The 14,452-nt window shown below is 32.2% G+C and overlaps 1 protein-coding gene across 3 annotated transcripts in view; it reads right to left on the bottom strand.

The window, feature by feature from the left end:
* The window catches only part of LOC121267865 (homeobox-leucine zipper protein ATHB-14-like), an 8,118-nt gene extending 5,297 nt beyond the window's left edge, over positions 1-2,821 (bottom strand). The window contains exons 1-3 of one of the 3 annotated variants that reach the window (XM_041171959.1): positions 2,204-2,821; positions 1,922-2,111; positions 24-183 (exon numbers count right to left, since the gene is read on the bottom strand). In XM_041171959.1, the coding sequence (XP_041027893.1) occupies positions 24-183; positions 1,922-2,094 (333 nt within the window). In that variant the 5' untranslated portion in view covers positions 2,095-2,111; positions 2,204-2,821. Of the gene's footprint in view, positions 1-23; positions 184-1,921 lie in introns of all 3 variants that reach the window. The other 2 variants (XM_041171958.1, XM_041171957.1) reach the window with 2 other exon arrangements.
* Between the last annotated feature and the right edge of the window lie 11,631 nt (positions 2,822-14,452).

Here is a 14,452-nt window from a genome sequence, read left to right as displayed (position 1 = left end):
GGGTTCAAGGTCGAGAATCTTACACTCTGTAGTTGCTGTCGCATGTATCCATTATCATAAACCAAATGTGAGACCTGCTTCTGTAAGCGGTCATTCTCTTCCATCAATAGCTTGTTCATGGCAGTCAGCTTTCTATTTACTGTCTGGAGACGAGAAGCTTCCTTCCTCTGCTTTTCACGGCATCTACAAAGAAAAAATGAATAAAATCCAAACTTAGTTAACAGTTTGCCAAATTCACTTTAATTCTTAACGTCAAAATCGATAGATAACTCTAATACCGGTAAAAAAAAATGAAGGCGACGAAGACATTCCAAAGGGGAAGCATATGGGAGGTAAAACAACCCATTCCATTGTTCCTTGATTTTCACTCATACTTCCAAAGGCGCCAAAGACAAAAGAAAAAAAGGGATGAGGTATTGGATATGATAAAAAAAAAAAAGTAGATAAACAAATCTTTGCATGGGATTATAAATGAAAAACATCTATGAGCATAAGATGAATTTATTTATTTGATTTATTGTATAATACTTTTTTTTATAGGTGATTTATCTTATTATAGTTGCCCTCATGCCTGGGTAAGATTCTCTCTTATTTGGTACAATATGTGGAATATTTCATTGAAGTGGGGGCAAAATGTAGAGTTAGGATTCGAACTTACAAATTTTTTCTGATAGCACATTAATTCATCACTTGTTTCAAAAGTCTAAACTAACGGGAATGGATGAATTTGATTAGTTAATTTATATAATAATATAGTGTATCACGGTACGGATTTCAAACTGTGTAAAAGATACAAACGCAGAGATATAAGTAACAGAAGGATGTTCACATGAACCAGAAGGCTGTCATCATGATACTGGTAATGTAAACACCCAATAGTAGAGCACGCCAAACAAAAAAAGACCCGTGACTTGTTAAGAACTCCAGTAATTGTTATCTACTCTTTAATTCTAAAATAAACACGAAAACATAAAGAATCATATGACTAAACAACAAAAATAAAATAAAGAGAATGCCAGAAGAATAAAGAATCAACGTTGTCATCAAAAAAATATTGATTAGCTCTCTTTATTTTTCAAGGGCACATCATTTATTTAAAAAATTACAAGAAATTCAAGAGACGAGTTCTATGAAGAATTGATATTCTGGGTAATATTTTTCCCCAACTCCACAAAGGCAAAAATGAGAGCAACAAAACCAGAATATAGCCATTTTATGCAAAGCAGAAACAGGGGGCAGCAAAGCAAAACAAAGCCTCCAGCAGACACGCAAGAACACACTTTCTTCACTACTACGGGCTAAATATGCAAACTAGAAAATATTTTAGCATCTCCCAAAACCCGAATCATATCATATCAATATAATTAGACAGAGGTTCCTTATTTTCAGCAGAGCATAATCAAAACGGTGAAAACCCATTCATAACAAACCCACATTTCTCCTTCAATAAATCTCCAAATATTACATAGAATAGAGGAAAAATCGATGTCCAGGACGAAAGCCTCCTATGCTTCACTATTTCTTTCCATTAAAATAAAATAAAGAAAATAGTAAACTGAGACAAATTAAAAAAAAAAAGGTCTTATCACTGTAAAATGAACTGATCGTGACTAAAAACCTTACACTAGACAAAAGAACCACTAGTGTAAATCCTGACTTTTTTGGGCAAGTGCAAACTGCAAAGCCTACAACTTCTACTTCTGCTGTGCATGAAAAAGAAACAAAATTTGTGATAAGAAAGATCCATTCCGCATTCCTCATTTTTCCGTTGCCAAATTGGAAAGAGACAACCAAAAGCAGCAAGTCGAAAAAAGAAAAAAAAGAAACGAAGAATTTCGGTTTAATCAAGGTAAAAAGAGTAAATGTATGAATAACAATGTAGTGCATTAATTTTCATCTTTTACATATCATCTCCACCTACCTGCGGTTCTGAAACCAGACTTTGATCTGCTTGGGCTCGATGTTGGAAAGAATAGGACATTCCCTAATGAGCTGCTGCCTTCTCAAAGAGCTAGGCTTTGGGCATTCCGAGTACACCCTCTCCAACGCCTCCACCTGCTCTGGAGTATACCTCACGTACTTGCTCGTATCCATGTGTTTATTTGCTGAATCTTTGTGCATGGAAAGCGCCATACATATAACGAACAGTACGAAACACAAAAAGCATAAAAACCACTAAAAAAAAACCAAAACCAGCACAGACCCAGATGTTGTTTTGGAGTTCCTGAGGCCTCCTGAAAATGGGATTCTAAAAAGGCGGCAGCTTTGGTTCTGCTTCTTGAGATTCTTTGTTATTGTTGATGGTGGTGGTGTTCTGGGGCAGGCTCTCTTCTCCAAGAGAGCCTACTTTCTCCTTCATCAGCTGGTGTGTATTGTTTTCGTTCTATAGCGAAACAAAGGCGAGGGAAGTGCTTGAACTTGAACAGGGAAGGGGGGTCCTGAGGTCTTTATCTTAGACGCCAATATCGATAATTTGAGAGAGAGAGAGAGAGAGAGAGAGCCAACCCACAGGAAGAGAGAGAGTGTTCGTTTTGCGTCTGGGTGACAGAAAAAACGTACAGCTACTAGTAAATGAAAGGCCACTTTGCTACATGCCTATTAATATTGCCACTACCCTTTTTTCTTTCCTCTGGGTTTTGTTTTTTTGTTTTTGGAAGAAAAACCCTCCATCTCTGTCCTTCTCTCTGTGCCTTTAACTGTGTGATGTGAAAATTGGGGGAAGAAAAAAGAAAAGGGAAAGGAATAAATGACAGGGCAGATTCTGGCCTGACAGAACATAGAGAGTCCCTTTTTTTCTCTTTGACAAACGGGTCGCTGTTCATCTTTCTCTCTCTTTGGGGTGAAAAAGATAAAGCTAAAGATATTATAGCCTCTTTCTCTCTCTCTCGGAAGACATTTTCAGATTTTCTTGATGATGGATGATGAATCATGGGTGTATATGGTATGCATGGCATGGCTTGGCTTGGCTTGTCATGTCATGCATGCATGATAGCGGAATTAAAATGTGAGCAGTGTTGTGTGAGAGGGACAGGGATGTGCATGGGAGGCGTGAAGACAGAGGCAATGGACCACTCACCAAAAAAGCAAAAAGAAAACAAACAAAACAAACCGAAATGGACGAGAATTGAGGGGTTGGATTTGGATGGATATGTTTATCTTTCCTAAAAAGAGAAAATGAAGTTTAAAATAATAAACTATAATATTTTTATTAAATTTTAAAAATCTAATTTTAATATCATATAAAATCATTACTTATTTTAAAAAATTTAAACTGATATTTTTAATAAATAAAATTTAATAATTATCGAGGCTTCCATAAGAGTGATTTTTGTCAATGGAAGTATACTACATAACACTAGTAGTGTTAGAATTGTCCATCTTGAAATAGGCTATGCGAATCTCATTTGTTGTGCCATTGAATAAGGTTAGGTTTTTATAGTGAGTTAAGACGAGATAAACGTTAAAAATTGAATAAAATATTATTAAAATATTATTTTTAATATTATTATTTTTTTAAAATTTGAAAAAATTAAATTATTTATTTTATTTTATGTGAAAATTTATAATGAATATATGAGATGGGTTGAGAATGTTTTTCAATCTAAACTAAACCTTAAAGAACACGCAATGATCTCTCCATTTAAAAAATAAATAAAATGATAATTATAGAGCTTCTAACAAAAATGAAAAAACAATATTATATTTATAAAAGAAATCTCACAAAAATAAATTAATAAATTAATATAACTTCTTATAATATATTAGATCTGTTTTATTATAAAAATAATTTTATTATCTAACGTATAAATGTATCACATCAAATTACAGATTTACTTTTACATGATTTTTTAAAATTAAAACATTTCTGTAAAGAAAATTGCAAGGATGGATCCAACAGCATGTGAGAGCTACATGTGTCGACGAGGCGTTAGAATCGAACACGAGAATTTCGATGGGTCAAGTGTATGGCGGGAAATGCAAAAATAAACAACACGACGTGATAACTAGTAAGCCAATTACCTGTGACCAACTAATTAAGAGATAAAAGTATAAAATAAATTTTACAATTTTTATTGAATTTTTAAAACTATTTTTATATCAATATCAAATAGGAAAATGCTTGGTTTGCTTTCGAGACTAAAATTTAAAATTTTAAAAACTTTATATCTCATAATTACAACTTTTTTAAATCTCCACACAAAATAAAATTAGTAATTTAATTTTTTCAAATGCAAAAATAAAAATAATATTAATAAATATATTATAATAATATTTTATTCAACTTTTTAATTTTATTTTTAACTCATCTCATCAAACAAATGAGGCTTTAGTTTCATTCAAGTGTGAGAACACGCTCTCCCATTATTGACGTGAAAATACTTGATTTATAAGAGAAGTTTAAAAAGTAAATAACTTATCAACTAAATCTACTATGTAAATAATATGGAGAGTGTGTTTTAAGAGTAACAATTTGTGTTCACTAGTCATATCCGATCGTGTAGTGTTAAGTTATAAGTATTAAACCACATGGGTCAATCAGAACACGATTAGTTTAATTAAACGAACTATACCCTAAAATCCTAATACAGTTCATATAAATAATGGGTGACACGACCCGTATAACCATTTTCATATAAATGGATTGAGCTGGTCTGTATATTAATTTCTTAAGGAATTAATATAATTTTATATATAATATAAGTTATACCATATAAATAATTCATAATTACAATTAGAATCTTATAAAATATCTTGTTATCAATATCCAAATTAATAATGTATAAAATAATTAATATTTTCATAAAATAATTTTACATATTAACAAAAAAAGTTTAATAGTTTGATATATTAAGTAGTCAAATATTAATATTAATATTAAATTAAAAAAACTAAACATTTATAAAAATTAGAAATATAATTTATTCATGTTATACAAGTTGATTGAGAGTTTTGCAGGTTGACCCATAATTGATTCTTTTATTAATCGTATCTTATCGGGTTAATCTGTTTTAACCTAAACTTATTTACATCAAAATCAAACTTGCTTATTTCGTATCGTATTTTTGTCGAGCTCATGAGTCATGTCATATATTGTCACTCCATTATTCTCCACACCAGTTACAAGAATAAATACTTTATTAAATACTATATAAATTATAACATGTATTTATTTATTTTTACTCTAAATTTTAAGTTTTGAGTAGGAATTATTGAAACCTCAATCTCTCTCCGAACCTAATCCCTCTACTAACAATGATGTCTTGACATATACACTATGTACCCCAGCAAGCTAGTCTTGACATGAGTGATAAAATGGTGACGTCACAAAATCTAATCTCATATTATCTTATCTCATTTATTTTATAAATATTACTAAAAAATAAACACTTTTAAACTAATCATTATAATTTTCTCAAAATTTTAAACAAAAAATAATTCAAAATTTTTCAAACTCCAAAATAAAAATAATATTAAAAAAATATATTTTAATAATATTTTAACTTTATAATATTTTTCATTCAATTTTTTTCCTCTCATTTCCTAAAATAATCTCATAAAATGGAGAGATTTCGATAGTGAGTTGAGATGAAATGAGAGTAGAAAGTTGAATAAAATATTATTAGAATATAGTTTTTTAATCTTATTTTTATTTTGATATTTGAGAAAGTTGAATTTTTTATTATATTTTGTTTGAAATTTTGGAAAAGTTGTAATGATTAGATGAGTTATGATAATTTTTTAATCCAAACAAGGTCTAACTCAAAATATCTCACTACTATATATTAAGTTAAAACCCCATAAAATGGTTTGAGTTATGATGTTTTATGGAGTTTTAGAAAATGAGAGAGAAAAAATTGAATAAAAATATTATAAAATTAAAATATTGTTAGAATATAATTTTTTTATCTTATATTTTTTTTAGATTTGAAAAAATTGGCTTCGTTTGGATCATTAACTCATCTCAACTTATCTCAACTCATTATTACAACTTTTTCAAATTTCAACATAAAATATAATAAACAATTCAACTTTTTCAAATCCCAAAATAATAATAATATTAAAAAATAATATTCTAACAATATTTTATCATCTCAACTCAACTCAACTCAACTCACTTCAACATTCAAACATAGCCAAATTGTTTTTTATATTTTGTTTGAAAGTTTGAAAAAATTGTAATGATTAGTTTGAAAATATTTATATTTGAATGATGTTTGAGAAAGAAATTATGAAATGAGATGTGATGAAAATATTACCAAACATCCCTTTTCAAGATAACAGTACTCACTATAACAAAAAAAAGAAAAAAATTATGATAAGAACCCTAAGGGCTAGAATATTCTAATATTGCCTAAAAATTTGATGGCCGTTAGAAAAATCCACAGCACATAGTCAAAGGCTTTATCCCGCTTGGATTAGAGTCGATCTCAACTTATCTCATCTAATCATTATAATTTTTTTAAATTTTTACATAAAATATAATAAACAATTCAACTTTTTTAAATCTAATAACAATAATAATATTAAAAAAATAGTATTCTATAAATATTTTATTTAACTTTTATCTCAACTCATCTCATCTCAACTCAACTCAACTCACTATACAAACCTCACCTAATATATCTTAAACTTTCTCATACTTAGACCTTGAGACACAACTTCCAAGCTATTAATTAGCACGTGCATTTCTTCTAGCAAATAGATTATATTAATGAGAAATTCTACATAAAAGTCTTATACTATATACTTCAACTTATTCAATATGTAATTTATCATTTTTATCCTTCTATCATAATATTTAATTATGTGTATGTTTAAATAAAATGATAAAAATGACAAATCAAATGTTGATTAAGTGGATGTGTATGATATAAGCTTCCTCTAAGCATTTTTATTTTATTTTATTTTATAAAAATACACTCCGATCAAAACATGATGGTAAAAAAAGTTACACACCAGCAGTAGTACTGCTTTGTAAAATAAACACGCCATCAGAATTAAACCCACTAGCGTACGTCTTTATCTTTATTCATTTCAGACACTAACAAACCATCAACTTTATAATCCATGCAGTTGATTGAAATTGGCAGGCAAGAAGATGTCGATGATCATGCATCTAAGTGCGTACTAGCTTTTCTTTCAGCTTCTTTTTAACTTTTTCGATCGAAAAATATATAGTTGGCCATACACGTACGATATATTATAGGAGATCAGTACTACTGGCGTGGCCTCTCATTAATGGATTACTCCAGACTTCTGGAAACATGAGTACCAAAGACAGACCTGAAGTACTGGCAGTAGTGAATTCAGCTAGCTAGCTCTTAGCGGTATAAAGATGATCACATGCATGGGGCTAATATCTGTTTATGAGAACGTAGCAGTAGTACTAGTACTCATGAAAATAACAGAGAGTGAGTGGGACTTCCTGGAAGATCAAGAACGACAAAGATCGACGACCATTGAATAGTCGATATATCATTTACGTACGTATATGTAGCACTTTTTAGGTCAAATATTTGAAATCTGATCAGTAACCTTGTCCATGTTATTATTTCATGTGCATTGTCATGATCTGGAATTGATCGAGTATCTAATTTGTCGGTGCATGCTTTTCGTTTTCTACGTACGTACGAGCGAGCCAAAGTGGGGGATCGAAGAAAAGGGTTCAAGTACTGCGCGCATGCATTAGATTAAGAAAATGCTTAAGGGCGAGAGAGAGAGAGAGATCAAAACTTGCTAAAGAAAACTTTGCCTGAGTACTATATACATAGAATCTAAAACCCCCTCAAAATCGAGTTGATCTTCTAAAGTTTTTAAGCTTCAAAGCACTGCAAGAATCTAACCCAAAACTTAATTCATTCACTTTTTGTTTAAGGGCGACCGCACCAATTACCACCCCTTTTGGTGATAATTGTGAGTGTTTCCCACCTCCAATATGGATCCCTTCGCTCAGAAGAATCCAAAAGAGAGAGAGAGAAAGAGAGAGAGAGAGAGAGAGAGAGAGAATCAATTGACTTTTTAGATTTCACGAAGGTTGACATTTTTGCATAAAGGGTTGCATTTCCTGAAAGCATCCAAAGCTTGAAAACACTCCTCCAAATTAGTTGGCGCACTCTCTCTCTCTATCTCTCTCTCTCTCTCTAACATATGTATAATAAATGGACTTATGATGGGAGGTGATGAAGGAGGCCGAGTCAAATGGCTGGCTATTACACAGACTCACTTGGTGTTTTCTTGTCTCCCTGGCTATCTATATACCATGATCATGAAACACTTTGCTTCTGATCTTTTCTTTTACTTCTTTTTAAACCTGATCTCCTCTTTGGAAGATAAGGGACAGACATAGACAATTAAGGAGGGAGGGGTCTGGCCCGGGATCACACCCATGCAGACCCCACCACTGGGGCAGGTCCACTGAGCTATGTTCCCATATCACATTGCGTGATTCTGCAAAATTAAGAGTGGTGGACGTCCCTTTCCAGCCCCTTCTGAGGGACCAAAAAGTTATTTTATTTGGGTGGAGAGATGAGGCAGGCCTTGACCCCATTTCTTGCCATGCACCAAAAGTTGTCATTCACTCTCAAAAAAAAAAAAAGATCACCCCACCCACCACTTTAATTTCTCACTATGCAACTCATGTGTTGTGCCTTTGCTTCCTTTTTACATCTCTCTCTCTCTCTCTCTCTCTCTCTGTATGAGGTGTGTTCGTTGGGGGTCCATGCATGATATATAAGAGGTGTAAAGTTAGACGTGGATAGAAAGGAGGAACCGAATATATATAACTTGATAGATGCTCATGTGAGCTGGGGAAGGAAAATCCTGACATCATGTTTGCTGCTAATTATGGCAGATCAAATACCATAAAAATACCAGCTGCTATGATTAGGAGTGGTATTAAAGTATAAGAACTTGATTTGTCAAAACCTAAGAAAAGGAAAGAAAAAGGCCAGGGGAAAGGAAAGATTACTAAAATGAGTGGGGAATGCAATAAATGGCCAAATTAATAACGCATTAATCAGTCGTCGACATATATATATATATATATATCATGACATGCATCACTACTGTGAGTATGGATTTTAGATCAGTGCACGATCGATCAGAGACATGCACGTTAATATATATATATAATATACACACACATATATATCTTACTGAAATATATATGTCCTATATATATGATGTAAAGCAAAATTTTGAATGATTTCTTGAACGCTCGAGTACTGCCAGGGCCACCCCAAACCATAACGTGGCTCTCTGTCAAGGAATTTATTATATAAAATGACCTTCTTGATCTTCTTTTTCTTGTTCTTATTCTTTTTATAATCTGTTCCCCCTTTATTTTCATTATCAATTTATAATGTTGTACGTACGTATTACCTTACTTTCAGTGATCCATATATAGTGCAAATGTGTTTGGCTTTTCTTGAAGGGAAGAAATTAAGGCACGCATGGTTTTGATAAATATATATATATATATATATATATAGAATGTTGCAACATGAGCAAGGCCTTCCTCTTGGAATAGTTATAAGTAGTTATAAATAGAACATTTGCCTTTTTGTGTGGTGTTAGGTGCAGGAGAGAGAGAGAGAGAGAGAGAGAGAGAGAGAGAGAGAGAACCAGAGCTTCTAGGCATAAATTATATATGCCACCCCATGCATGGAGCTGCCAATGAGTAGAGATATCTCAGACTCAGAGACATATGAGTTAATTATAGGCGTGGAATCCATTAATATATATTCTAAATTCCAAAGTGTATATATATCATTCCCAATATGCATGTTGCATGGTGCTGGCTTCTTTTGACAACAATTTATTTATTTTAATGATATGATAGATTCAATGCTACAAACTAATTTCTAACCTTATCCCAAGATAAAACCCATACATCGGAATATCATGATGGGTATATATAATAAAACTCAATTTACATCAGAAAATAGGTTGTTAGGATATTCATGACCAATAACGTACAACTCCATATTTAGTGAAACATATATCCCATATCAGACCAATTAATAATGTTGGAATGTTAATTTTATTTTATTTAATTACTTCTCCATCTTATAATTAAGCACAACATGACACAAATGAAGATCATGTTCTTTTCAGACGTAAGAGAAATTAATGATTTAGTCACAAAAAGGATGTTCATGTGATCGATATATAAGCTGTGATCTCATTAATAATATGAAAATAAAAGCATTAATTTCTAATTAATTTGATTTTGAGAAACATTTTTTTTTTTTTTATTGTGAATATGAGAGAAAAGGTGGTTACAAAAGTGGACTGATGGAACCAATTAAGAAAGTTTGGTATAGAAAAAGACAAATGAAGATCAATCTTTGGTGGAATAGGACAAATTAATAAGGTATTAATGGAGGAGAAGTACTGTACGTGTGTCATGTGGTGCAAGCTCATGAGTAATCTTCAAGTCTCGTAAAGGACCAATATTAATTAAGTGGTAAAACAGACGCTAACTCCTACGTACGCTAATTAATACTTTTAATTTCTTTCTCCAATATAATTTTGAATCTGACATTAATAGTACTATCAGTAGCTAGCAGCTAGCTGGGTTTAGCCTTTTCCCACCTTTTTCTTAATTGGTTTGATTAATATGTTCGCAATGTATATATAAGAAATGAGATCTTTAATTCATAATTAACCTAGCGTTGATATATATATATCATGATGCACACATATAGATCATATATATATATATATATATATATATATATCTCCAGTTTGTAGAGCACACTGGATATATAAAGTATTTACGTCATATAATTAGATTTGAAAGATAAATTTTAAATTTTGAATTTTTCAAATTAAATCTTATTATTTAAGTGCTAATGTACGTATATAATGCATATACTGATCATCTACATACCGACTTGAAAATAAAATAACTCAGACTATATATATTTTTTTTCATATTTTTATTGTAGGTGTGGTACTAATTGTCTATTAATTCATAGGACATTTTTAGTTATTTTAAGACAACGAAAGTATTTCAAAGGTTATCAATAATTAAAAAAAGAAAAAGAAGAAGAAGATGAAGATGAAGAGGTATAATATATATATATATATATATATATATAAACATTTTCTTGCAAATTAAGCAAGACAAAAACAAAGTCACACTCACTTCAGTACCCCACATGCACCATGCATGCATGCATCTATCTCTCTCTCTCTCTCTCTCTCTCTCTCTATGTGACCCATGGACTGCTTGGTTTACAGCAGCTTATAAGTACTGAAACTTTGTTCTATACATTCAGACGTTATATATCATGTTGTTTGCTTTAAAGGTGCATGCATGATTATAAGGGAAGAGAATATAGGTAGCTAGAGGCCGAGCACAAGTGCACGTCCAAAAAGATCAGTCGGCCTCTCATTCCACACCTAACGACTTCATGCAGGTAATAAAGAGGGTGAAAAAGATCATATATACATATTAATAAGACAAATGCAAAACAACGTAGAGTTTTGGACAAAATTGGAATGATTTCGGGGTAGAAACATCGGGAATATCTCCGATCGGCCTGTATAATAATATCAGACAAAAGAAGGTAATTGGCGAGATAATTGAATAATATCATAATAGTATTGTTTGAATGACCAAATAAGACATTGCCAATAGTCAACAGTATATGTCACATTTTTTCCTTTTTTGTGCACAACATAATTTTTACAAGAAACTTTGAGGGGGCAATTATTAATCGTATGTTTCAAGAACTTGGAGTGAGCGGCGGAGTTCCTAGAGATGATCTAAGTCAGTCGTCTAAGATTTGAAGAGACATATCCCTGATTTGTTGCTGATATTTCTCCATCAATAGCTGATAATATGTCTCCATGAATGGTTGTTATAATCTTACCATAGAGTGCATGATTCTCGCACTTGTGTAAATAGCATATCTGTTCTTATTTTTGGTGTTCATTTCTTTATTTACTTTCTGTAGAGCTAGTAGGTCTCTTGATGTACTCTGTTTTCCTTTTCTGTAAAACATTATTTAAGTAAAGAACAAGCCATGCATTACGCAGGCTATTTACCCTTACATGGATGGTATCAGGAGCCCAATGAGGTTATTTCCATGGCTTCCTCATCATCAATCTCAATGATCCCTCCTGTGGATAAGCTTGCTTCTCTAGATCTCGCTTCATTAAAAACCAATCTTCTCAACATATCAACGTAATTAGCCTCAAACAATTATCTCCTTTGGAAAGTCCAAGTTATCCCCGTTTTACGTGGTTATAGACTTCTTGGTTACGTCACCAATGAGCTTCCTTGCCCGCCCACCACACTCCTTGGAGAAAATGGTGAAATTACTATCAACCCCGCTGCAACCAAGTGGTTACGTATTGACCAGTACTTAATCCTTGGATGGATTAACAGCTCTCTTTTAGATGGACCTCTCTCGCAAGTCATCAACACTAAAACGTTTCATGAAGCAGGATGTCCTTGAAACATTGAATGGTCAACACACTCATGATTGAGTTAAGTAGATGAAAGCTGAACTCCAATCTCTCAACAAAGGTTCCTCTTCGATGGAAGAGTATCTTCACAATGCCAAATCATTGGCACTTGCTCTCCCTGGTGTTGGAAAATCCATGGACGATGATGATTTTATCATCTGCTTGCTTCAAGGTTTGGGATCTGAATTTGATCCCATCATTGCCGCTAGGGGTGTAATCGGTCCGATTTTAGATAAAATTTAGGACTGAACCGGTATGTACCGGTTTTGTATTTTTCAAAACCGATTACGTACAGGTTACCCTCCTAAACCGGTACTTCCGGTTTTACCGATTTTCGATCCGATTTTCTGATTTTTTTAAAATGTAAGTTTCACAATTTATCATTAAAAATTTGTTTATAAAAAAAATGATTTAAAAAAATCTGTTTTATACTTTTATGAAAAAAAATATGTTTTAACTTTTATTGAAAAAATCTGCTTTACTAAAAACTATATCAAATTTTCAATAAAAAATCTGCTTTAGCAATGGAAAGCTTGCTAATTACTACTTTCCATACAGAGACGTAAATCTATGGCAATTAGTTAATCACTAACTCTATGCAAATTATAATTGCATGCATGCTTGGATAAGAGAAGTATTACCAAAACATCAGCTAAGAGGCTGTAACCTAATCGGAAAAAATAAGATAAGTTATTTCTAGGGTAAAAACTAGATGAAGAACCAGTTATATATATATACACACACACACACACACACACACACTCACCTCTCGTATAGCCTAGCTGCTTGCATCTCTCATGCATCAAGCATTACAGATTCACAAAAAGAGCTAGAGCTGGATGATAGATGTAAAGGCAAATTTAGAAATGGAAACAATGATTTTAGCAGCAGCCATATTGACAATTACGGATTCACAAATCCCAATCACAAAACTCAATAAATCCAATCGGCAATCACATATTCACAAAACTCTCAATATCATAAAACCCAATCACAAATAGATGAAATCACAAAACCCAATCACAAAAATCATAGTAAATCATAATAGGCTAGTATGTAATTTCAAAAAAAAAAAAACTTACCGTGGGGGGCCGGGGGCAGATCGACAAAGAGACTGAGATAGGGGCTGAGAGAGTTGAGAGAACAGAGAATAGAGATTGAGAGCGACGACGAAAGAGTTGAGAGACGAGAGAGTGAGAGGCGGGAGAGTTGAGAGTGAGAGACGGGACGAGAGACGGAGAGGGCGAGCTGCGAGAGGCGAGGGGTGAGGATGCGAGAGCAGAGGGCTGAGAAGTGATAGCCGAGCGGCTAAAAGGCGGGAGAGTTGAGAGTGAGAGACGAGAAGAGAGACGGAGAGAGCTGCAGGGGAAAGTGAAATCAGTGAAGTGAGAGACGAGCGGGGCTGCGGGGGAAAGTGAAATCAGTGAATCACGGATTCACGAAGGCGGAAGGAGATGAAGTTTCCAGATAGACACATTTAGGGTTTTCAAATAGATGAAAACGGCGCCGTTTCCTTTGGCCATTTCCTATTTAATTCAAATTTAATTCTTTTCAATGTGTTTTTATTTTAAATGATAATTAAAATTTATATACATTTCATATTTGTAATACATTTAATAGATTATACTGATTATACTGATTTAATATAACTATATATATATTTGTAATACATTTAATATACTATAGTCAAATATTTTATATATTAGACTATATAATATATATATATATTTGTAATACATTTAATATACCTTAGTCTAATAGTATTAAAATCAGCATATTACTATAGTTATATATTAGTATTAGTTATAGTGATTTAGTATAACTATATTAGTATAACTATAACTATAATCTATAGTCTATATTAAACTATTAGTATTAATTAAATAGTTATAGACTTATATATTAGTATAATTATAACTATATAATATATTAAACTATTAATATTAGTTAAATAGTTATAGACTTGTATATT

This window comes from Juglans microcarpa x Juglans regia, chromosome 5S (genome assembly GCF_004785595.1).
Source record: "Juglans microcarpa x Juglans regia isolate MS1-56 chromosome 5S, Jm3101_v1.0, whole genome shotgun sequence".
NCBI classification, from domain to species: domain Eukaryota; kingdom Viridiplantae; phylum Streptophyta; class Magnoliopsida; order Fagales; family Juglandaceae; genus Juglans; species Juglans microcarpa x Juglans regia.
Note: the sequence above shows the minus strand (reverse complement) of the source record. Positions and strands in the feature narration are given on the sequence as shown.